At 42.1% G+C, this 25573-nt stretch overlaps 2 protein-coding genes across 7 annotated transcripts in view; both read left to right on the forward strand.

The window, feature by feature from the left end:
• Positions 1-99: 99 nt before the first annotated feature.
• Positions 100-11290, forward strand: CSTF1 (cleavage stimulation factor subunit 1). Of its 2 annotated transcripts, none has more exons than XM_036901913.2 (6): positions 100-235; positions 2758-2958; positions 4320-4597; positions 4754-4951; positions 5749-6139; positions 9096-11290. In XM_036901913.2, the coding sequence occupies exons 2-6, from the start codon at positions 2790-2792 to the stop codon at positions 9353-9355; spliced, it is 1296 nt and encodes a 431-aa protein (XP_036757808.1). In that variant the 5' UTR covers positions 100-235; positions 2758-2789; the 3' UTR covers positions 9356-11290. The 2 variants fall into 2 exon arrangements, with proteins under 2 accessions (XP_036757808.1, XP_036757806.1); XM_036901911.2 differs by lacking the exon at positions 100-235 and adding an exon at positions 322-431.
• Positions 11291-11387: 97 nt separating this feature from the next.
• CASS4 (Cas scaffold protein family member 4) overlaps positions 11388-25573 on the forward strand; it is a 38953-nt gene continuing 24767 nt past the window's right edge. Inside the window, exons 1-2 of one of the 5 annotated variants that reach the window (XM_057503101.1) lie at positions 11388-12096; positions 15967-16120. In XM_057503101.1, coding sequence (XP_057359084.1) covers positions 16085-16120 — 36 coding nt within the window. In that variant the 5' untranslated portion in view covers positions 11388-12096; positions 15967-16084. Of the gene's footprint in view, positions 16121-22387; positions 24021-25573 lie in introns of those variants that run through there. The other 4 variants (XM_057503102.1, XM_057503104.1, XM_057503103.1 and 1 more) reach the window with 4 other exon arrangements.

A 25573-nucleotide genomic window follows, 5' to 3' on the forward strand; every position in this document is an offset into this window, starting at 1 on the left:
GAAAGGCGCTGCTTTTTTATTGGTTCACAGCCCTGTAGGCGGCTACAGTCGCGTTCCAAGCCGAGACGGCGCGCAGGCGTACTTGCCCCGTAAGTCCCCGGAAGTGGTAGAGCCAACGGCCCGACAGATCCTTGACGGTTCTACCGCCCGCGGTGCTCTCCGAGATCCAGCGTTTGTCGGTGAAGCAGAGCCCGTCGGCGTCAGGGTTGTCGCGTAGGAGATAAAGTCTGAGGAGGTAATCGAACCTTTCAAACGCGCCAGTAAGATGGCAAGAAGGGCGGGAGGGAGTGTGGTCCATCGATAGCGCAGCGATCGGCGCGGCGTCCTGCGCGCTTGCGCAATGAGCGTGCGCTCCGAGCGCTCGATCGGGCAGGATTCGCGCCTCCATTTTTCTAGGAGAGAGCGGGAGACCAGGAGAACCGGACTTGCGGGTACTGGGGGCCGGGGCGCGAGGAGCGTGGCTGGTGCGGTCGGCTGGGGCCTTTAGGGAGCACGGGAAGGACTGGGACGGGGCGGGAAGGTCGATGGCGAGCGGGCGGCGTGCGCCCTGAGTTGCCAGGCAGGGCCTGCCCACCGCGTCTTCCTCAAAGGCCTCGCTCCCACCTTCACTCCATCGTTAGTTCGCCTCTGCGCCGGGGTGGCAGCCGATCGGACAGGGAGGGGGCTTCTTTGTTCTCTCGCCCTGATCCAGCCCCGGGTATCACCAGTACTGGGTCGGTTTCCTCCTGTCCTCGGGCCTCAGTGTCCCCACCTGCAAACGAGGTAGTAATTAGCCTACTAGGCCGGCGAGCGAACGTTCCTTGAGAGTTGAGAATCGGGGCTCGACCTTTCCTTTCTTTCACTTTTTTTTTTTTTTTACACCCCGTGATGCCCTTGGCATGAGTGAAGAGACAGGATTGAGTAGTGGTTATGCCCTGGGCTTTGATGTGGACAGTTCGGGCGGCCGCTTTAACCTTAGACGAGTTACTCAGTCAACATTTAATTTTCAGTGGATTTGCTGACCTCCCTGAGCCTCTCTTGTCTTAGTGTTGTCTGCACAAGCATAGGTGTATGTACATTTGCTTCTACATGAATAATTTTATTCAACGAGCTAATGTTTATACAGTGCCTAGCACGGTGTCTCTGGCATGTGCTCAATAAATGTTAACGGTTGTTAACATCCGTCAGTATATTTGGGGCCAAAGAGCCCAGGTTGGGATCCAGGCTCTGCCGTTTACAAGTTGTTCGATCCTAGGTGAGTTAAGCCCTCTGGTCCTCAGGTTGCCCATCTCTAAAATGATTAGATGAGGATTGAATTGAGGTAATGCAAATTAGTGGCTTACACGGTGTGTGTTATATATTGTACTGAATGTCTAAGAAATTTTTTAGCTGGTTTATCATTAAGTTTTCTAAGAGCACTACAAACAGTGGTTAGAAACGACACAGTCTCTTGAGGCAAACCGCCTGTGTCCTAGTCCTGGGCCATGCAGGCACTAGTTCTAAGACCTTGGGCAAGTTATTTCCCCTTCTCATCTTTAAACAAGATTATAGAACCTCCTTTGTAGGATGGTGTTGAGCACTGAAGTGCAATTAAAACATGGTAAACCCTCAATGTTAGCTGTTCTTACGATCAGTAGCCTCAGTAACTCCCCAGAGGGCGCTGTGTAGTTAGAAAACATGGTGTCACACCCCTTTCCTGTAACACCCCCTACTTCTAGAGTCACCCCTGTAAAGTGCAGCAATACCAGGAGGTACTGGTGCTACTGCTCAGTCACTCTTATATTCGTCTTACATTCATCTATCTCCTGTGCTCTGCCTTAGAATTTTTATTTTCTCTGCCACAACTACCAGTCTGCCTGTGACATTTATTTATTGCTGTCTCCAAGCTCCTGCAGACTTCTGATACTTCTCCAGACATACACATTCACACATGCATACAGACATTGGTTTTTAATAATAAAATTATCTAACAGGTCCACTAATTGGAGCTGGGGTTTTGGGGGAGCCAAGGTGTGGGGATGGTTTTTGCATATACCAGAAACCATCATCTACAGTTCCCTGTTTCACTTTTAAGACCACGGGAGAACTTAAATATTTACATATCAGTCTAACTGCACAGTCCTTCAGATTTCTACCCTCCGTGCCCCCACCCATTTTTTAAATAATTTTAGCCATATCCTGTTTGCCAATATTTTCGTCTTTGAATCTTTCCAAAGCATTCAACTTTAGTTTTCATACCACAGTAGCTTTTTTGCCCTCATATTCTGATTTCACTGTCTAATTAAATTATAGTAAGTTCCATTGTCTTACAAAACATGTTTTAAAAATAAATGTAACTGACATTAGTAAACATACAGCTCAGCTGGTGGAAAGAAACTGTCTACATAGCTCTCTTATCTGTTAACAAACACCAGTGTTTTATTAGCAGAATAAATGGAAGATTCTGGGAAAGCAATAAATATAAAGCCTAGATGGGTAGTGTGGCAGAGGAAAAAAAGTTGAAGAGCGGCTCTGTAAATATTGGCTAACCTGATTTAAATAATTTGTTTGCCACTTGGTCAGTGCTTTTCATGCACCATCCTATTTAACCTTCACCAACTTACTTAACAGCTGAGGACACTGAGCTCAAAAAAAGAGGTTGTGATGAAAGATAATGCATAGCAGAGCTGGGATTTAGCGCCTGTGGCCTGTAAACAAATCTGACCAGATTCCTGTGTTGCTTCTGTGCTGTACTAGTGCCTCTGCCCTTCACCATCCACCTGTTTTCTCTTCCTGCAGCTGGCAGGGAAACTGTCTTCCTCTTGTCCAAGATGTACAGAACCAAAGTGGGCTTGAAGGACCGCCAGCAGCTCTACAAGCTGATCATCAGCCAGCTGCTCTATGACGGCTACATCAGCATTGCTAATGGTCTCATCAATGAAATCAAGCCTCAGTCTGTCTGTGCACCCTCGGAGCAACTCCTGCATCTCATCAAACTAGGTAGCTTATGTGTGCAAATTCATTGATCCCATGACAAGGTCTCAGATGTTTTCACATATCAGAATCTTTTAAGAGTATTGCCATTTTGGTTTAGTGACTACTATGTGTCCATACAGTGGTAGATACTGAAGGAGTAAGCAAAGCCTACATCATGAACATTTCATGGTGGTGCTAGTCTCAGGATCTTGATTATCTGGATCTTTGAATTACTGACTTTCTTCAAGTCTCAGTTCAGATGTCATCTCCAAGTCCTCTTCACATCTTCTAAAATAACCCACTATCTTCCCTACACCTCCCAGTTATTCTAAACAACAGTTCCATTTACTTAAAACAAAAGCATTGTCTGAAATTTTCTTTATTGCGTTGGGTTGTGTCCTACACAATCTGCATCTCCCCCAAAATACAGCAAGCCTAAAGATCTGGGCCTTGTCTTGTTCAACAGGATATCCTGGTGCTTGCCCGGGTCATAGAAATCACTCAGTATAGAATTACTAAGCATTTTCACTCTTTGATTTGGCAATACCAATTATAAAATTTTGTCCTGATAAATGAATACAACTGAAATGCCCAATAGTGTAGAATTAGTTGTAAGTGTTCTTGTGTCCATAAAATTTCATCCAGCAACATGATATAGATCAGCATTTATTATCCTGGCCAGGTCTTTATTCTATATGATTAAATGAACAAGTCACAACATGTTATATAATGTGGTTTTATTTTTGTTTTTAGAAATAAGACAGCTGTGCGTAGAGTAAAGTCCTGGATTCATACCACCATGTTAACAGTAATTAGCTTTGGATGATAGATAGGATATGAGGTCACATTTATTTTTTTGTTCACCTGTATTTCTAAATTTTTCCTGTACTAGTAAATGTTTTTATATGATGTATTTATAAGTTGATTTTTAATTGAAAATGTATATCCTTGATAAACTTGAGTTCAACGTTCTTTAAATATGTTTCATTGTTGTTAACACTATGTATCTAACTTACTGAGCTTCAAGAGCTGCTACAAGAAGATCTCAGTAAAAATACTAAAATCTGAAGTGAATAAATGAACAGTTTAACTACAGAATTGCTTTTTTTGAGTTTCTGTAGTTGTGGTTAAAGTAGAAAATTTTGGAGGCAAAAATCAGGAGAGATGGCTTTACCTATTGGAGCCTAACCTTCCACAACCCATATTGCCTTACCCTGTCGCTGTGTGTGCACCCAGGTCAATAAACACAATTTTGTAAGCTATTAAGTATCGTGCAGCTTCAAGAAACTGTGAGCTGGCATCGGCAAACGTCTTTCCCAGACTGGATCCAGTACTTGGTCTTGGCCTTTTACATTTTTTCAGGCTTTAATTTTTACTCCTTTCAGGAATGGAAAACGATGATACTGCGGTTCAGTATGCAATTGGTCGTTCAGATACAGTTGCCCCTGGCACAGGAATTGACCTGGAATTTGATGCAGATGTCCAGACTATGTCCCCAGAGGCTTCGGAGTATGAAACATGCTATGTCACATCCCATAAAGGACCATGCCGTGTAGCTACCTACAGTAGAGATGGACAGTTAATAGCTACTGGATCTGCCGATGCTTCCATAAAGATACTGGATACAGAAAGAATGTTGGCCAAGAGTGCCATGCCGATAGAGGTGAAAATCCCCGTACCACACTTGTTATTTGCCTTTTGTTGTTCGTTCATGGGAGGAGGGAATAGTTTAAACCAGCTCTAACTTAGCACAGTTGATGATTGTGTACTTTGAGTCAGACAGATTTTACACTTTGAGCATCTCTTCTTGTTGATCTAGGTTATGATGAATGAGACTGCACAGCAGAATATGGAAAACCACCCAGTGATCAGAACTCTGTATGACCATGTGGATGAAGTCACATGTCTCGCCTTCCACCCAACAGAACAGATCCTTGCCTCTGGTTCAAGGGATTATACTCTTAAATTATTTGATTATTCCAAACCTTCTGCAAAAAGAGCCTTCAAATACATTCAGGTCAGGAATGTTTGGAAAGGAGCCTTACGTTTTTTTTCTTAAAAACAATGAGCTCTTATATGACTATTCTGTCTTTAAAAGTAGTCTCAGTGATTGTCCTATAAAACAAATGTACAGCAACAAGGACGCATGTCGCAGATGGCACGTGGACCAGATTTCGTGGGCACAGAGTTCAAATAATGTCATGTGCTCACTTCCTCTGGTCGATCAGGAGTGCTGCTGGTCACAGTTCATGCGACAAGGGTTCAGACTCCCTATCTAAAGGTCGCAGGTTCCTGCTTAAAGCACATGGGAATAAGAAAATTACTCAGTTAAAACTATCAGGTGTTTGCTGGAAAAGTGACATTTGGTACCCTATTTTGAATATACAGTTCAGAAATACTGTTTTAGTAGTGGCTTCCACCTTTTAATAATTTAACTTAATTTTTTTACTCAATATTCGGAGCCTTCAGGCAAATTAGAGAAGCTATTTGTACGTACAGGTTGTGTTTATCTTCCTCCATTCATTGTGTGTGAATGTATCATAGACTGATCCTTTCTTAAGTTACCCAGTGTTCATTTGCAAATAATGAAGCTCACTTCTTTGGTTTTTGGAATAATCTCACCAGGAAATAGTTTTGGAAATCTCTGTTCGGTTGATACTTCCATGTATTGCAAAATGTTATTCCTTCTCATACCTGTTAAAAACCTGATTGTTATTTTATGGATTCTTTGCATCAGCCAAAAATTTCCGCATTTCCTCTCGATTTAACCGTTCACCAATTGGTCACTTAATGATAATGTCTCTGTCCTAACAGGAAGCTGAGATGTTACGGTCCATCTCTTTTCATCCTTCTGGAGACTTTATACTTGTGGGGACTCAGCATCCTACTCTTCGGCTTTATGATATCAACACATTTCAATGTTTTGTCTCTTGCAATCCTCAAGATCAGCACACCGATGCTATATGTTCCGTTAATTATAATCCTAGTGCCAATATGTATGTAACTGGTAGCAAGGACGGCTGCATCAAATTATGGGATGGTGTTTCAAATCGATGCATCACAACTTTTGAGAAAGCACATGACGGTGCTGAAGTTTGTTCTGCCATTTTTTCCAAAAATTCTAAATACATTCTCTCAAGTGGAAAAGACTCTGTAGCTAAACTTTGGGAGATATCTACAGGACGGACGCTGGTCAGATACACGGGTATGTGAGCAATTGACATTATGTAACGTTTCTGTAGTATATTTACAGAGCTCTCTTAGATTGTTGCAGTAAAGCTGTGCATTGAGCAAGGCAGATGTTATCCTTTTAGTAAGAGGAAACCAAGACCCAGAGGTTAAGCAGTTTAGCCAGAGCCATGGTAGCAAGAAGCAGGGCTGGAAATAGAACCGGTTTCTTACTTTGTTCTTCTTAATACATTACAGCTTAAACTCGATCTGATGCCATGCAGGTAACATTAGAGAACATGGTAGTCTATTTGTAGACCAGTGGCCTGTCCTTTTTCCACAAAAACATGAAAGTCCAGAGAAAAGCCTCAGTTAGTGGATCTCAGTAAGTACATGCCTGAGAGGAGTAAGGACAGAGGAGGCCTGGCCCATTCCTAAGAGCAGAGGCCCCCCAATGAGACCATGAGTGTTCTGAACCAAGATAAAGAAGGAGCTTTTCAGACAGAAGAACAAAGTTAAGGTCATCTGAGTCATAATTCATGTTGATTTCTAATTGGCAGTGGTGCCTGGGAGCTCTTTTTATGATGAGTAATTTAAGTTTATCCTGTCTAGTCATCAGTGTTCACATCTGATTATCTTATAATGAATGTTGTTCAAGTACTGTTTCTCATTCTTCTGGTCCCTATAGTACCAAAGGTGGTTTGATAGAAACCTCTAGTTTTCTTCAGCTAGTTTCCTCTGTTGTGAGATGTTTATGTCATTTTCTAAAATGGCCATGACCATAACTCTAAAACTCAAAAGAAAATAAGGCTATTGTAAGGGCTCTGCTGTGCTGTTAATTATCTAACATTTTAGAGAAAATTGAAGAATTGGTGGCATCTGAACCACTAGGGTGCAGTGTAACCTGCCTTAAGATTTGTCTTATTGTAACCAAAGCGTGCTCCCTGCAATAATTCTCTGGTGTCTGGTCACATAGTACAACTAGCAAATCTTGGGAAGATTCATTTTTATCATAATTCTTGGTGACTTACTTTTGTATGTAGCTATTTTGAAAAATATCTCTAATTCTTACTATTAAAGGACTATGTGCTTATTACAAAAGAAGATAAGAAAGTGGTCAGAGTAAAATTAAGAAAGCCTCCTCCCTCTTTAGAAGTTACCCCTGTTTGAGTGTGATGTGTCTGGAAGGGTACCCGGTGGAGTGTCGTCAGAAATTTATTATATTTGTTTTATGAATGTTTGGGATGTTTTATCGTTCTGTGCAGTTGGTTGGTTTATTTTGATGGAAAATTGGGGTTTGATTTTAAAATGAGATTGTACTAAATTTATGTGCAAATCTCTATTTTTCTAATTCATAGGTTAAGACTTCTTCAGGTCAGCACATTTAGGTCTATGTTTCCAGCCGTAATGTTTAGCTAGAATTCAAAGGGTTCTCAAAAAAATAAAGGAAAAGGAAAAACAACCATGTATATGTTAGAAATGTTGATGTTAAAAATTAGAAACAGGTGGGGTGGGCGAAAAAAAAAATTAGAAACAACAAGATTAAAATGCTGAGCTAGGAAAAAAAATATTCATAGCATATATAATAGACATGTTGGACCTTGGTCAGTGCACCCAAGAAAAGATAGATAGCCGACTTCACTATAAAGCTGAGAAGTGGAAACAAAAATATATTTTTGTGCTTGTCAGATTCCAGGAATTTAAAAGACTGATGCCATCTAATGTTGGTAAACATTTCAGAAAATCACATATTGTTAGGAGGGTCACTTTCTGAACAACAATTTTGGTGTCATAATATCACATTTTTAAATATTTATCTTTTTGACCTGTTACATTGACTGTTAGAAATTCAACCTAGAAAGATTCTTGGGCAAGCATGGAAATGCACACATGAACAGATGTCCTTCCCAACATCTGAGCAGTAGAAAGAGAAATATGAATGTCCACCAAGAAGCATTGAGTGTCTTGTCATTACACATCCTTTCACAGCATGCAGCCTTTGACTGTAAATAATTACAGTAACATTAGGTGAGCACTTAGCCTACAGAAGCTAGATGTGCATCATCCCTCATTTTAATCCCCACAGCACAGGAGTCTTGCACGTAGGCACTGTAATTATCTCCGTGGAATATCGAAGAAAATCAATGCTTAGGGATGTTTAATAATTGGTCCAAGGTCACATCCTAACAAGTATTGAATCCAGATCTGAAACCAGACCTTGTGTTTTTATCCATTAAGCCATATTCATTCCCTCTTTATAGATCTCCACTACATGCTATTGAATAAAAATGGCATATGATAATATACTCTGCTCTTTAAGGTTTTAGATATGCATACAACCCATGATGATATTTGGAAAAGACATTCATCAGAATACTCTGGATATAAAATTATTAGACAGTGTTTATTGTTTATACTTTAGTACTTTAAAATACTTATTTTTTTCATAGTCATGAAAAAGCATAAAGCTTCCTTTTGGAGAGCAGACGTGCATACATCCCAGTAATTCTGTTCTTAGGAATTTGTCCTAAGAAAATAATATGTTCTGTACAAGGAATGTGTGTCACTTCACTTATAACTAGATATAAAGTGAATGCCTAGCAAGAAAAGAACTATTAAATAATGGATCCAAACAATGGAATACTTAGCAGCCAGTAAGAAACATGAAAAATGAACCCAACATAGAGTTGCCTTAAACTGTGCTCATTAAGGGATAATACAATGTGGCACCATTTTGTATTTTTTTTTAAAGGTGATTTTATGCCTATAATAACCTGAGAACATTAACTGAGTTGCTTTAGGTAGTAGGCCCAGAGGTGATTTTCATTTTCATATCTTTTTAGAGTTTTGCATAATAAGTGCATGTTACTCCAATGATTTTAAAATACATCGACAGGATGAGTAACAGAAGTAGGAACAGTCTTAGGGTCTCCAGTGTGAGCATGGAAGTTAGCGCGGGCACCCAGGCCCTCATGCTCTCGGTCTCTGCGCAGGTGCTGGCTTGAGCGGGCGGCAGGTGCACCGGACGCAGGCCGTCTTCAACCACACCGAGGACTACGTGCTGCTGCCGGACGAAAGGACCATCAGCCTCTGCTGCTGGGACTCAAGGACAGCGGAGCGCCGAAATCTGCTCTCTCTGGGCCACAACAACATCGTGCGCTGTATAGTGCACTCGCCCACCAACCCCGGCTTCATGACGTGCAGTGATGACTTCAGGGCACGGTTTTGGTACCGGAGATCCACCACAGACTAGAGCCGCCTTCCTTGGGGGGTTCTCTCCTGAGGACCCTCGTCCCCTCCCCATGGTCCCATCACCAGCATCAGCAGCAAGTCTGTGCCCTCTTTGGCAATCGGACTGCCATCTCTGCATCCTTCTTGGATTTGTACAAAAGAACCTCTTTTTACCTTGATGTAGAATCATGGTGGAAAAAGTTGGAGTCACAGATCTGTGCGATTCTGCATTCACTGATTGTTACAGTGTGATTTTCATCGGTTTTGTAGATACAGGACTTGCCATTTCTCTTGAATCTTGATCATTTGAAGAAAGATCGAGCATTAAAGTGCTTTCTAGATCTCAAATGGATCTGTCATGAGGAATTTTCATTTGTTTTTTTGTCAACTTTTGTGCCCTTTTTGCATCCTCTGTTTATTTTCTTTCAAAATACATTTTAGTGGGTAAGTAGGCATACAGCTCTGAGAACCAAGAGTTTGTGCCATGTTAAAACCATTTGAGTGAGTCTACCAATTCTATCCTAAAGACCTCATTCTGATGCTAAAGCTCAGATCTGCAACATTAGTGTTAGAAATTTTTCACTTCAGTAAAATTAGTAGCTAGTTTTTCCTCATGATTTATAGATCCGTCATCAGACCTCCCACTTCCCTTCATTACCTGCAGTGCTTACCTTCAATGAGTGTATTTCTGATAAGGTACCATTTGGGTAAGAATCATGATGGGAAGCATAATTGAAAACATCCAATCTAATCAAAATTAGGTGAGCCCACCACTGCTCTCAGTTATTGCTTATCTTCAAAATGATTAATATCAATTGACTTTGTTCCTAGGTAAAGTATTTTAAATATTTTTCAGTTCCCTTCAGCATGAACTGTAACCACTCATCATGAACGCATATGGCAGCTATGTTCTCAGATTTTTGCAGCTAACCAACTAATACAAGTTGGTTTTTTTCTTGAAGTTTTTTAGGTGAGAATATTTCTCTAATTGAGCTCTAGATAGGTCAGAGAACCCTGAGCTCTCGTCACAAAGATAGACTTTGGCTTATATTTATCCCCAAACACAAATATGATCTGGGTAGAAGTGCCTAGAAATGTAATAAGATCATTTGAAAAAGTGTTGAACAGATTAAAGTTGTTACATGTTCCAGATTGTTATATGTTACAGGAGCTTTAAAGTCTTCTGCAGTTTATTACATAAAGATTCTACCTTAGTCATAATCCTTAGGGAGCATTTTAACTTCGGTCTATGAAACCATTTTAAACATTCTTAATGTGTTAAATCAGAGTTTTAATTCAGATTTCCAGAGAGTTATACTTACTAGTCTATAGAGAGTTTAAATTATTTTATTTTGTGTTCTGGTTTGCCAGTTTTTGCGCTTGGCCATCTGCGAGTGGTCCTTTTGCAAGATTAAAAGATACCAACTGAATGGGAACAAGGATAACCAGTTCTACCGAAATAGTTACCAACCCGAACTCCCCACATCTTCTGACTTTTCTTTTGCTTGTAACCTCTGCAACTGTAAAGCAGAGATTTGACATTTTTATATGCTTCCTCTCTGGCACATGCGCTGGAATGACCACACTCTACCCTAGTAAGTTCCACTGTATCTTTTTAACTGTTAATGATTTTTTTTAAATCCCATTTTTTCTAGTTTTAGGAACAGTGTCATCAATATATCTGTAGTTTAAGGACTTCTGTTTACAAGATCAAGGTACTTTTGTGGGTTTCCAAAACAGACTTTTTGTTTCATTTCTTTTTCTTTTAAAAATCATACCGTTTTGACCTTGGTATTATGCCAGGAATAGTTCATGGATTTGGTACCCACACATTAACTGTACCACATAACACTCTGCAATTCAAATGGTGAATAATACCAAGGTGGGATAAGAACTTATGCCTTCTGTGTTATTTTTTTAAGTATGTTTTCTAAAATAAACTTTTTGTATATAATAATGTAAAGCTAATTTTTTTAGAGCTTTGAATATTTCCAGATTTGAACATAAATCCTCAAATAATTATAACTTTATATTGGCACTTTTCACATTGTTCCTTTAGTGCTTTGTTCTAGAAGTCAGATTTTTTGTAGCTTAATCACCATTAGCTCTGTATCTTTAATATTACTTCTATTTTAGGAGTTTTTTTAATTATAATTTCATTTCTTTAGATAGCCAGAAAAACCTTCCTTTTGCCTTAAACTTTGGTTTCCCTTAAGAAGGGCAGTGTTATGTGGGGGAAGTCCAGTCTCAGCCATGCTACTGGCTCAATGAGTAGTAAGGTAAGTCATTTCCTTTTCTGTGACTAAGAGCTTAATCAAAATACCCCACATGCCTTCAATCAGTGAAGGTCCTTTTTTTTAAATACATCATGATATAAACAGATTTGGGGAAGGGGAAAGGCATTTACTTTTGGGGGGAGAACTGTTTCTGAAAATGAAGCAGACTGGATACTCTCAGAACCCTTTCAGTTCAAACCTAGATAGAATTTATTTTTAATCTCTAGACAGCTGAGCTAGCAAGAAGCAGAAAGAGACAAAATTAACCAGAGAACAGATCAGGACTAACAAAGACGAAACCACCAGTTGCCCCAAGGACATTTGACAATCCTTTGTAGCCTAATGTTTTCTAAGCTCTTCTTTCTTCACAGAGTAAGAACTTAGATCAAGACCCAGAAAGAAAGCCCTAGGACCCGAAAGGTGCCCGCCTCAGTGAAAGGGTGGATGTGACAAAAACCCTCCCTCAGAGAAAGGATACCTGGCTCAGGTTTGTAGGGAGGGGTCTAGGGTGTTGCCATAGGAGGGTCTTCTCAGAATCCCATCTATAAGCTAGTTGTTCAAGCAAAGTTGGAACAGTTCACATTCTGTGGCTTGGAGGAAAGCAAGCTGAGAATTTAAAGTAGCTCTAGTTGGCAGTGGCCACGAGTGCCTGGTAATCCAGCACAAGTTTCCTATGGGAGAACAGTCTTCACCCCAGGCCTCAATTCTACATAAAGCTCTAGGAACCATGGGTTTACAGTCAGAGATGAGCAAACAGCCACCATGATGAGACTCAACAGAAACTAGAAGTGAGCCAGACTTGACCAGACAGTGGAATTAACAGATGGACAATAAGTATGCGGAGTATGTTTGAACTACAACGGTAACTAAAATGGGACCAAGGATAAGGAGGCTCCAAAAGTGACCATGTAGTTTTGAATAATGACAAAGAACTTTTAGAAAACAGTAAACATTTTTGTAGCTTTCGTACTTCAGGCTTTTGGCCTTTTGGGGGAGCTTTTATCGTTTACCTTCCCACTCCCTTAGTGGGTGTTTTAATCTATGAAGCCTCTTTCCCAGTCACCTTGCAGTAAATTTACTCCACTCACTGCTCACACCGCACTGACTACCTGGGGCATCATATTCTGACCTGATTTCTCTCCCTGTCAACATTCTGCCTTTTCCTTGAGCTTGATGTCACCCCCACCCCACCACCCACAGCATTTCCTCTGTGTCCTTTTCTTCAGGTTTTGCTCTTATTCCTTCTCCCTCTCAACCTTGCGATCAAAATTCAGGCTATTAAACTGAGTTATCACTAATAATAGAAGCGGCAGAATCCCAGTCCCTCCACATCATCCCTACATTAGGGTATTTAGATCAGTTTGTTGGCAAATTACAAAACTCAACTTTGACCAAAAGAGCTGTATTTGAGTTACCTTCATGAGGTGAAAGTCTGCCAGATAATCGTATATTTCTAAGGCAGTACAGTCGGAAGTTTCTTGTCAGGCCTCTAATAATTCGGACATTCTGTGGTGTTCTGCTGTACGTAGGTATTGATAGCTAAAAAGCCCAGTGAAAACAATAAAAGAACATACCAAAAAGCAGCTAAATATGCAGAAGCAATCCACCTCCCTGCACATTTATCAGGAGCTATGAAAGTGATTACTCACTTGGTTCTGAAAAAATTGATCCACAACACTTCTCAGTAGCATATTTGTTAAAGAGAAGAGAGGAAAAAATTACCTCACTGGGGTCTCCCCAACTTGATTCTCTTGAACACTGGCTGTTTTGACCTTCAGTCTGTGGGATATTACGAAAGCCACCCAATTTCCTGGTATAATGAACTCTTAGGCTATTTGTGCACATACGAGGTGTATTTGCCTTAAGCAGTACATTATGAATGGATGGCAGCAAAATGTCTAAGGCCTTCCCTTCAGAAAAATCATGGCAAATACCAGACTGAAAAACCCTTCATTCACAAAATACTTTGGTAGCTGTCTATGTAGGAGTGAGTCTATAACTCCAAGGCCAAATCCTATTACTTTGTGTCTTAGTTATGTTTTTTGGTTTAGGTTGTTTTTTCCTTAAAAATGGACGTGCAAATTGTAGCACTCAAATCTGTATGGAGGGTGTCAGGGTCAGCCCTTCGGTACTGGGTTTAATCACTGTCAGGAGTTTGCTGAGGTAATGGGAAACATCCCAACTGGATAGGCTGGAGTCATTTTTCTTTTCCAACAGGCTGATTCATATTCTGTCTCGTGTCACTGTACAACCTTGAGCAAGTTTGTCCATCCTTTCTTTTTTGCATTTTTTTCAGATGTATTTTTTTCAATTATACAACAAACAATTGTTGCAGGGTCAGGGAGGGGAATGAGGAGTGACTGCTAATGGGTGTGAAGTTTTGGTCTGGTGGGAAATGTTCTCAGATAGTGGTGATGGTTGCACAACTCTGTAAATACTCCAAAAAACACATAAGTTGTACTCTTTAAAAGGGTGAATTTTGTGGCATGTGAATTGTATCTTAATAAAGCTGCTCTTTATATAATTCAGTGTGTCAACAGTACAGGAATCCTCATGTCCACATCACTCAGACTCCCCAGTTTGCAACTTATGACCAACCTTGTTTTACCTACACCTGTATCCACTTGCCCCTTTCTTGAATTATTTTGAAGTGAATCTATCTAAATATTTCAGTATACATCTATGGATGCTGAGGACTTTTTGAAACAATCATAACATCATTACATCTAAATATTTGTATGGAAGCATAGATTTGGGTTCAATAGATTACCTCCCTGGAAACTTACGTCCCAGACTTAGCTCAGTAGTCCTTCGTCGTCTTCCTCTGTTCCTATGTGGCCACCCATGCAGAGGAGTGAGTAGAGCCAGAAGAAAGTCGGAGCAAGTGGGTACCCAAAAAGGATGTCCAGGTTTGCACTTGACAGCATTGAAATCTCTTTTGTGGAGACTTCTGCCGAACAAATATCACTAGCTGTAGGCATTGCAATGGCACCATTTTAATGATTTCTGTATCTGTAAAGACCAATAGGGGATAATAATTCTAATCCATGCTGTCATTCATAGCCTCAGCCTTTATGACTTAACTGCTCTTGCATATGAAACTGCTTGTTTTCCTTAAATGGAACTTGCTAATTCTATCCTTTTTTTCTTTTTTTTTTTTTGCATGTTCATGGTGTTGAAGCTAGCAACAAGCCCTGCCTCTATACTGATCTGCCCTTTGCTTACATTTCACTTTCCTAGTGAAGCCTTCCCTAAGTTGCCCCCGGCTCTCCCACCTCTGTCCTCCTCTCTGTGGGTCCCCACTTTGAACTTGTTGTTAAGTCAGTTTCTGTTGATTCCCTGGGGTCAGTTGTCCCCTCCCTGTTATCTGCTCCCATCTGCAGCATGTCAATTACTTGGCCCCAGAGGTTAACTTCCAAAAATGAAAACAATTTAAAACATGAATTGTCTCAGCCAGAAATCAGTCAGCTATCTCCTGGTCCCCAGCCTTCATGGGGACTACACATGGGGCGACCACAGATAGGGCAGTGCTGTAACCATAGGAAGGTTCCCATGAGAGTGACAACTTATTCGAGATGGAACCTGAACCAGGCTCAGGAGACTGGGTACTGGTTTGTTTAAATGAAATAAAACTGCAAACGTGGCTAGCAAGCAGTCTGCTCCCCTGTAGGTCCTCTCTGGATGTTTGGTCTGAATTTAGGGAAAGCAAAAAGCCTTAGCAAGTAACGCTGGACTGCTTAAGCTAGTGTTGTGGTTTTGGTGAGATTAAGAGATAATATAACTGTAATGCCATGTGCTCAGCATAGCCTTGGTGCAGAGTCGGCACATAGAAAATGTTCATTGTTAAGTGTAAGCAAGGACCAGGAGATGGGCACGGAGGTCAGAGCAGGGAGAAGTGTGCACTGGAGTGAGAAATACACGGGACTAGGTCCTTGAAGGCATCCACTGATTGTTTTCTCCTGGCTGTTCCAGAGCAAGTTTTAGAGAGCAGGAAGGAAAAAGCCCTAACCACTATCGGAAATTTATCCTAGTGGCCTCTCATCAGGAAAATAAGGTTGTTCTGTCCTGTGGGAGTTATTCAAGAGATGAGAATGCTGTGTGCTCCTACACTGAGCTTTTCAAAGTAGGAACTTCACCCGATAAAGCAGAACAGTTTTTTTTTCTTCTTTTGTGGTTTCACATAGCAAATGTGTGACAGTCTCTACTTACAGATGAAGGGAGGCATCAGGCACTGAGGAGTGAGGGTGGCCTGAATTTCAGGTCTCCCCTCCTGCACCCTTTACACTTTACTCTTACTGTGCTTTCCAGAAAGTTTGCCTGCTTGGATAAACGTTTTGACAATTTCCCATGTTGTCAGCTCCATAGAATCCAGTTTCTGAGAACCAGCCAAAGACGAGCAGTGACATTGCATAATCTGCGTCTGCAGCCGGGGACACTAGCCGTGGAGCTCCAGGGAGCCGCTTCACATCGCCAGCATGAAAGGAGCGAGCGCTGTGGACGGTGGGCCCGCGGTGAGTGACGGGGGCTGTCTGAGCGGGCAGGGGGTCACAGCCTGTCACGGAGGAGGACAGCGGCTGGTTTTAGTTCGGATTTTCTGAGGAAGTCAAAAGACATTAAGTCTGAGATGGGAAAGTTAATGTAAGTCTAACTGTGTAAAGTACATGTGCTGTGAAGCTCCTTACCAGTTCAATTCAGAGATGGATGCCAATTACTTGCTTACAGAAACCAGTTCATGCGGCTGATAGCACAGCCCCATCCCTTTGGGTCCGTTCACCTTCTAACAAACCTCTTGGGCAGGACGTGAGCCTCTGCCTCAGCCCACCCTGACCTCCCCTTTTCTCTGGGCCCTGAAGACACTCACTGTCACTCCCTAGTGTTCTGATCGATTCTGTGCTCCGTCCCTAGAGCAGAGCCCAGGCCTTGGCTTCAGACTCGGTGCCGAGTCCACAGTGGACGTTCCACCTGTGATCTGCATGTCAACTTTTGTATTGATATGTGTGAGCAGAGCTCAACTCTGTGAATTGAGAAAAGATGTGCTATTTAGAAAATTGAAAGAGCTGCTAAAAAAAAATGCTTGAACACAGGGAAGTGAAGCTCAGGGATTCCCTTGCTATACCTTTTTAAAAATTTAACTAGAGCAGGAAAAAATGAGCTTGCTTCAAGGAGCTAGGAATTAAATGTATAGCATTTATTATTATAATTATAGGCCTTACTGGTAGAATTTATGGCTGAATAACCCTTGACAAGCTGTCTTATATAGACTGTGTGTAAATAGCCGCCCTAGAATTTTTGTATCCATTGAATTAATGTCATTCTGATATTCAGTCCTCATTCACATTCTCCAAAAATATCCTTCCTAGCTTTTTTAGCTATATTATTTGTGTGTATGTTTGTCTTTCCAATCCAGGATTCATTCCAGGATCACACAGTACACTCTTTGTCATCCTTAATCTAGGACAATCCACTACTTTTTACTTGTTTCATAACACCAACTTTTTTTCTGAATATCCCAGAATTTTTTATGATTTAGACTTTTTATCTATGTGCTACTTATTCTGCCTGACTTCTTTAGCACTTTACAGTGTGTTATTAACATGGATGTGTACATACAACATTCATTCGATATTTCCAGCGTCCCATGCAGTCCTCATATCAATGTCATGCAGATACTAACAGTTGACACCTACTGGCCGTCCATCTGCCAGGCCCAGTGCTGTTGCTCTACTTGCATTTTCTCATTGCAGCCTCACAACATCTCCATGAAGAAGTGTCACTCTTATCCCCTTTTTACATATGGGGAAAGTAGGCTTCGTGGTTTGCCAAGGTCATATGCCAGTAAGCAAAAGCCAGGAGTCACCCCTGAGCAGGCTATGCCAGAGCCGAGCTCTTAACCAGCTCATTATATTCTGACCCGTAGACCCCAGGTAGGCACACTGTTCACAAAGAGCCAGATAGTATTTTATGCTTTGTGGACTACCACTGATCTCTGTTGCCTATTCTTTTTTGTTTTTACAACCCTTTAAAAGTATAAAATCACTCTTAACTCTTGGATCAATCATCTCAATTTGATCTGTAGGTCATAGTTTGCCAGCCTGTGTCATAGATGAATGAGTCTCAACTCCTACAGGCCACCCCCACCCAATAATGGCAGTACCAGGGCTAGAACCCGTCTTCACCTCCTAGTTCAGAGGCACCCTCAGTAATGGCTTCTTGGAGATCCCTTCAGAGCTGTCAGTGTGCATACAAGATAATATTTGTTTAAGGTTTTGTACAAATAGGAACAGCAACTGAACAACTATTGAGGCTCTTGCCTCTTAAAATCAACAGTACATATTAGAATTCCATTTATTTTAGCACCATTAATGTACCTTATTATTGCTAATGCCTATATTGCTGCATAATTGCTTTGTATTAAATAGTACTCTAAGGAGTCAGACATGTAAGCGGCTCTCAGCTTTAGTGCTGTTTGACTTTGGAACAACCCAGCTTTCATTCAGGGGCACCCCAGATCACCTTTCCCACCCAAAGCTGCTTGTGTGTGTTGGCTGGTGAACAGTGACTGCCTTTCCTGTGCTCGGTAGCGTTCCAGGTCCTTGTTCTACAACAGGAGAGCTTTCCCCTTTGCACATAGCAGATTTTGTGTAGTCGGCTGACTTCTTTTTAGGTTTTCCTTAATTGTTGTATAAAACAGAGAAAACCGAAAACAAGTATGGCGATGTTAGTGATAGGAAACGCTAGTTTCAAACAGTACAGTTGCAACAAAGGCAGAGATCATTATGCCTGGCAGAAATAGTACACCTGGCATGCCATTCATTGGTTTACTGGGTGGGAGCTGATTGACTTCCATGTTCAACTCCCTTCAAGATATGCTAGAAAACTAGGTCTAAAACACGAGGCAAGGGATTTTATTATATATAAGTCTTTGTTTTGGATTTGTGGTGGTTTCAAAAGTCTTATTTATGAAAATAGGGTCTGCACATACTTTAGCAATTCAGACCTATTGGTTACAAATCGTGCTTACTTGAGTGTGTGTGTATGTGCACACACGTGTGCACATACACACACATGCACCATTAGAGGTGATATTGCAGTTAGCATCTTTGTGCACAGACATCTTTGTCTCACTGGGGTGAATGTCTAGGAACTGAAGGATTCCTGAGTTAAATAAGCATAATATTTGTTTTCCATCACTATCTGAGAATATCTAAAACTTGATTCTATTTTAAGTCTACTTCCCACAATATTTTCTCTACAGCCCGTGCTTTCTCTCCTTTGTAAATATGGCTATATGAGGACTTGGTTTTTCTGAAGGAAGTTTTCAAACAAGTGTCTTTATCATGTTACTGAAAAATGGATGGTCCAGAGAGCTGATTAAAGTAATATTTGTTTTAAGAACATTTAAATGTTTCCTAAGTGCTCTGAACATGTCAGATTTAGCCTTGATTAAAGAGCCAATATCCATTGGTCCTCTTCTATCCCAACTCTCTCAAGGAGGGTCAAGGTAAAGACTTTGAATTTTAAAAACCAGTCACCAACATCCCCAGGGCTGGTTTAGACCCTGACGGGCTGCAGTGGTGTCAGAGGCAGCTGCCACCTGCCGAGGCTCAGCTGGCCTCGGAGCTTGTGGGCAAGAATGCTTGGTGAGGTGTCATCTGTGAATAGGGAACAACTTCAGGCTCTCCTGTACCTTTAGCAGCTCTGAGGTAGTGAGCAAGACATTTTAACTCTGTCCTTGTCGAAGACGAGCAAGTGGGATCGTGGGACCGTGTGCCGAGAATTTACCATGGCCACAAGGTGCTACCAGCTCCCCCACCACACGCCCCTCTTCCCACTGCTGGTCCTGGCCCTCAGATGTCCCTTTATCACCGTGGCCGGGTCACAGGTTCTCCACTTGAGCATCTGCTCCACCCACAGGCCTCTCTGGACCACCCTATCCAAACACCTCTCCTTCCACACTCACCTCCGTAGTCTCATCTATCTCACCTTCTCTTATCAGAATCTGAAACTGTCTTTCCTGGTTGTCTGTTCCCCCTTCTGGAAAATGAGCTCCGTCAAGGGCAGACCTGGGCTTTCTTGCTCAGTACTGCATGTCTAGTGCCTCCACATAGTAGGTGCCCTGTGTTGGTGTGTGTGAATAAATGGGAGGCTACAGGAGGGCAGGTGGAGCCCTTGCGAGAGCCACAAGCTTCCCAGTTGTCAGGTGTCTGGGAACGGAGGCCACGCTCCCTCTTAGCTCTCCTGCCCCTACCTGGCCCCAGCCTGATCCACGTAGCCTAGACTCTCAAGAACTGGCCCCTTCCTTCTCTCGAGGTTACATGTTACCTTAGACCTGTGACAAGTCGAAATCAAGGTCACAAGGCCCTGTGGCCTCCCCTGACCTTCTCAGCAACCCCATCCCTTCACCCACTTCACAAGGCAGAACAGCCCACACACAACACCCAGCTTGAAGACACAACTCAGTGTCCATTTTTTATCCAGTCACGCAACGCCTAGTTATGGGGCTCTGGGTTTGTAGTTTATGAACTCAGAGCAAATATCCCAGTGGAGTCAGAAAGTCAGTACGTGAGTAAATGGACACAGTAATTTCAGGTGGTAAATAACTGCCATGAGGAAGATAAAACAAGGTTATCTGATAGAGGTGATGGACAGAAAGGGAGACCGGAATGCTGGGAAAAGCATCCTCGGCAGAGGGAACAGCAAATGCAAAGGCCCTGCAGTGAGAGTGCATTCAGCATTTAGTAAAGGGTCTGAAAAAAGGCCAGTGTTGTTGGGGCAGAGTGAACAGGGAGAGAAAGAGGGCAGAAATGGGGCCTATGGGGTGCGCAGGATCCCGTTCACACAGGGCCGTTGGTCTTGTAAGAGCTTTGAAGTGCATTCTAATTGCAGAGGAAGCCACTGGCCTATTTAAAGCAAGAGATGACATGATCTGCTTTCTGCTTCTAAGAGATCTCTCAGGCTGCTCTGTAGCAGATGTGCTGTCATAGGGAAGAGCACGGAGAGGAATCCTGAGACAAGTACAGGCAGCTTCACACTCCATTTGAGGTGGGTCTCTCATTTCTTAGTGGACACGAAAATAGTTTGCCCTATCTTTTGAAAAAAATAAAACCGTTAATGTTTGAGGCTGTCGGGGGATGTGAGCAGAAAGAATAGTAAATAAGGGTGTGCATAGCTTTTATTGAACATGCTATGCACATGCTGTATTTCCTTTTTTCTTTTTTTTAAAGAAACTGATATTTGTCGTCCACCAAACGTATTTCCGTTTCCTGTTGAGACAGTACACCTTTCATTCATTCAGCAAATACTGAGTGCCTACTCTGTGCCAGGCACTGTTCTAAATGCCACAGAGGACAAAACGTGTCTCATCCCCTTTCTCAATATTTAATAAATTATCATTATAGTTAATAAAAACTCCATGACATGATATCATACTTCCCCTATTTAATAATCTTTATTCTCTTACCATTTTATTTGCTATAAAGCCTACTTTTAAAAACAAAAAGCTAAGCAGAACACCACCATGACCCCAAAAGTTAAAAAAAGTCTGCTACCGAACTATTCAAAGGAAAGTGGCCTACATGATAATGGAATGGGGAAGCAACCAGAGAAACATAACGTGGTCATTTTGGAACTGTGATGACTAAGGGAGGAAATGACAAGTGGCTAGAGGGGAAATAACTTCAAAGGAGGACGGTGGGAGGCTGGTAAAAAAGATGCCTCTTCAAATGATATTTGAATACTCCAACATGAGTTGCAAAAAGGGGAAATAAGTATTTTAGGAACCATTTCCAAATGTGCTGCTCATAAACCATTTGTCTCTTGGCATGAAGGGGGCTCCTGTGTTCACAGCCCAGAGTGAAGTTAGCACCAAGAACGCCTCCTGCCCTCCTTCCAGGCACAGCACCTCCCGGCTCTGCCTACAGGCTTTGCAGGCTCTTACAAGGCCAACGCCGGTAGGAAAAGCGTGGGAACCACTGAGAGGTTATTCAGAGGCAAGTCTGGGCAACTCATAGGGCCACTCGCTCCAGAGGGAATTTCCCCATGAGTTTGAAAGTTAGTGAATGTAAAGTACTGTTCTTTTTCATTAAACTGGTGCTCCTCCACAGATTCAAGAGCACCTTTTGTATTGTACATCTGTGACAGGCAGTCTGTCCTTTCGGGGGGAAAAAAATAAGTAAGAAAACAGTAGGAGATGTTTGCCATCTGGTTAACAGAAAATGTGGAATGTTCACTGCGGGTGGGTTCAGAATGTCAGCTCACTGGGAGGTTGAAAGGGCACGCGAGCGGCGGGGAACAGTGTACTCCAGGTTGCTTCTCCCTGCAGGGATTCCCCAAAGTGAGGAGATCCTTAGCCATGGTGAAATTCACAGGGTCCTTTACATGCATCCGTCTAACCTTCCTTCGGGCGTCCCAAGTAAGGCTTGCGATGGTGTCATCTGAGCCCATTGTTGACAACAAAATGAATAACTCCAGTGAACTGGAATAAATTCGCACTAACAGAATGGGAGAAAAGCTTAAATAATGGGGCAGCTCCTGGCTCACTAACACCCCTAAAGTGATCCCAGGAAATGGGGAATTCAATCAACAAGCATGAACTCTCACCATTTCTTTGTGATCCATTAAACAGCTTGGGCCAACTTCGAATTCTTCCTGATCCATCAAATGGAAAAATGACCTTAGGAGACCTTGACTGCAGACGTAAAAGACGATTTTAAGTGAAGTGCACAGATTTTTTTTTTAATTTAATGTTAATTATGTATTTTAATGTGCATTAGAAAAAAACTAGGCACAAGTGTTTGAGACTAGTTCATCAAACTTGTAATCTTGTAGGTAATATTGCTTAGAGAGATTTTTTTATTAATTGGCTGAGTTTAATATTTTACTTTAAGTTAAAAAATATACAAATGGCATGTGGACTTGACAGGAGGCATGCAGTTAATAGACACACGAAGTTGAAGAAACACAGGTTTTGACAAAGCTTTCTCCTAATTGGTATAATTGCTTATGACCAAATAGCACAAAATACCTTCTGTCACCAGTACCGTTCCTGTCCTTTACCCCTCAAAAACACAAGGAAGGAGAGGAAAAGAAGCTACCTGACATATTTTTAATCCCTCTCATGGTTTTCATGAAGCAAAAGACAAGAGTAGGAAAAGAAGGCATGCACAGTGTGGGGTGTTACAGCTGCATGGGAGCCCCGCACAGCCGGCTCACCTTTGGATGCAGAGACCGAGGCCCAGGGGCTCTCGGATACTTGTTCTCCTCCCCGCAGGAATTTCTCTCCAGTGAGGGCTGAATCCTCAGCCACACACCTTGGCCCAGCCTTGCTCCCAACTCAGTTATCTTAGTAACTCAGGGATTTGGTGAGCAAGGAGTGAGCTTAGAGGTCAAGGGCAGGGGTGAAGGAGACAGCTATGATAAACATGCTGGGTCTCTAGGGCGCTCCGAGCTATAGAACACAATTTGGTATAACATGGACCCAACCCGGGCCACATCTAAAAAAAGCAATTACTTGATCTTACTGTATCATTTCAATCCTGAGCTTAGGTCAAGGGAACCTAGTTTACCTTATTCCCCCCAGCATACAGTGTCAGACATACAGAAGGTGTTTAATAAATAATTTGCCAAGTCAGTGAAACACTGAAAGTGCATTACAGCAAGGTTCCCATGAACAGGTCAAGTCAATTCACACAAGTTGATCTGGTCAAGACCCAGACCTGTTGGAAAACCACAATATTCAGGCGTCAGGAAAGCAAATGTTTCCTTTCCACTGGGTGGCTTTGGAACTTTTTTCTGGCCACGGCCTCTTCCTCAAAGTCTCATTAGTAAGCAGTGCCTTCTGCAGCTACGGAAGTCCCTGTGATGAGTGGCTTTTTCATCTGAACCCTCAAGAAGAATTCAAAGCTGGAGAGATCAGAGTTCAGCGTTATCATGGAGAAGCCGTTTGTGCGTGCCTGGTCACAGACTGTGCCATCATCCAGGGCCATTTTTAGTGGTGTTAGGAAAATAAGGAATCATTCTTCTATTTTTATTTTTCTCTCATTTCCCTCCTCATTTCCAAGTTCACCAGGTTTATTTACTTCTCTGTCCCCACTGCCTGTAGATAGACCCACCATGATGGCTATTTGTATCTAGATGGATAGGAGGGAACCAATGGGAATGTCAAGGCAATTGTTATGTAACTGGCCCCATCCCTTCCCTCGGCTGTCGGCTGCAGCCCAGAGCTCCTGGCAAGACAGCTGCAGAGACAGTACCATTCAGGCCCAAGTGCTTGAGACCCCAGACCTCACACATTCCAGCACAAACTACAACAGGAGAATTTCCCTTCGAAGTGATTTCTGCCAGTATTTTCCAGGATATGGAATAATCACCTTTAAAAAATAATTTCTTTAAAGGATCAGGATGAAGGTGAATGTAAGTATCTGAGCTTCTCTCTGGGGGGATCCATTTCTTGCAACTGTTGGGTTTCTTGGGACTCTTAAGTGTAAGGGGTCCATTGTTATCTCAGAATTTTCCCCCTAGGTTAAGGGAATAGGTAATGGCATTTCCCAAATGACCATCACCCAGTGGAAATGATTGAAAGTTGTTTTAAGTCCCAGGTATTGAAAGAAAAAAGAGAATTTATATTTTGGTTATAAGCTATATTCTACTCGAGTTTTTTTTCTTAAGCCTAAAGGTTACTTTAAACGTTAAAGTAATTGGAAAAGAGCATTTCAGTATTTCGCCTTCAGTTAAGTGACTTCTAATGCCTTTCTCCACATTCTGGAGCCTTTCATTTGAGAATTTGTCAACTTTTTCAGAAGGGGAGCTGAAGCAGAAGCCTAGTCCTTTTCCCGGCCTTTCTGGCAAACCCACCTCCCCCCACAAAGGCGGCAGCTTTCCCTCGGTCTTTCTCATTCAATTCCTTTGCTGAGTTTTTTTTTTTTAAACAGCTCCAGGAGAAACAATGTTTCTTTATGTTGTAGAACGATGCAAGAAATTACTTAGCTGTCCCCTCGTTTTTAAAAAAAGTTTGAATATTTCTGAGACTGAAATGCCGAGGACTGAAGCAGAGCTGTGTCCGGCTCCGTAAGACCTCAGACCCATCCTCTCACCACGTTCGGCAGGACAGATTAAAAGGATATACTTTAATCTAGTCGCAAATCTCGACAAGTGCTGGTTGTGAAAACCATTTGGCTATCTTAAGTGACTCTCAGTTCCCTCCAGTTGGTGGAATTTGACTGAACTGTTGCTGTGAAAAGCTACTGAAATTCAGGAGGGAGAGTAAACACAAAGGCAGCCACTTCTTTCTTAGACAAGTATTTCAAAGGGAGATTCTTAAAGAGGAGGGAAGCCACAAGAAGGGACACAGGGAAGATAGGAAGATGAGGGAGGGAAAGAAAAGAAAATGAATGATAAAGGAGGAGTGAAAAGAAACAGGAGGTGTTGGTGGTTGTCTGGTGTTCCAGTTCGAACAGCAGAGCTCAAAATGCAACTCCACATGAAAGGAAAGTAGCAAATGGTTATTCTTGGGGCCTTTGCCCGTGTTCCCTGCATGCAGTACACAACTCTAATTTGGAGAAACAGCCACACAACTTACCACTTGAGTTAAAGTTGTTTTTATCAGCTCACCACCCCCCTCTGCGGAGGCATACTTTGTCATTCACTCATCTGTCGAAATGCACATGTTATCTGGTGATGGAGTCTGTGCTAAGCACCATGATTTGTAGGCTAAAAGGGCAGAACTCTGGGGTAAGAACTACCTGTGTTCCAATCTTGGTTCTGTTCCTTGCTTTCTGAGCAACCTTAGACTATTTGCTCACCCTCTCTGTGCCTTAGCTTTCTTACCTCTTAAGGCAGGATATTAGTAAGTACCTGCTGCATGGAATTGGGAATATCAAATGAGGTCATCAATGCTAGTGATCTGTGGCAGTGCCTGTCGGCTATCCTCGTTAAGGAGGCTAAATAGTAGACAGCAAAATGAACAT

This window comes from Manis pentadactyla, chromosome 5 (assembly GCF_030020395.1).
Source record: "Manis pentadactyla isolate mManPen7 chromosome 5, mManPen7.hap1, whole genome shotgun sequence".
Classification (NCBI taxonomy): Eukaryota; Metazoa; Chordata; class Mammalia; order Pholidota; family Manidae; genus Manis; species Manis pentadactyla.

Excerpts from the sequence above, each read along its gene's own strand:
- CSTF1 (XM_036901911.2), top strand. The coding sequence starts at position 341 with ATGAGCGTGCGCTCCGAGCGCTCGATCGGGCAGGATTCGCGCCTCCAT. Across the intron at positions 432-2,757 it reads CAGGAGAACCGGACTTGCGG|CTGGCAGGGAAACTGTCTTC; the intron begins GTACTGGGGGCC and ends CTCTTCCTGCAG. Across the intron at positions 2,959-4,319 it reads CCTGCATCTCATCAAACTAG|GAATGGAAAACGATGATACT; the intron begins GTAGCTTATGTG and ends TACTCCTTTCAG.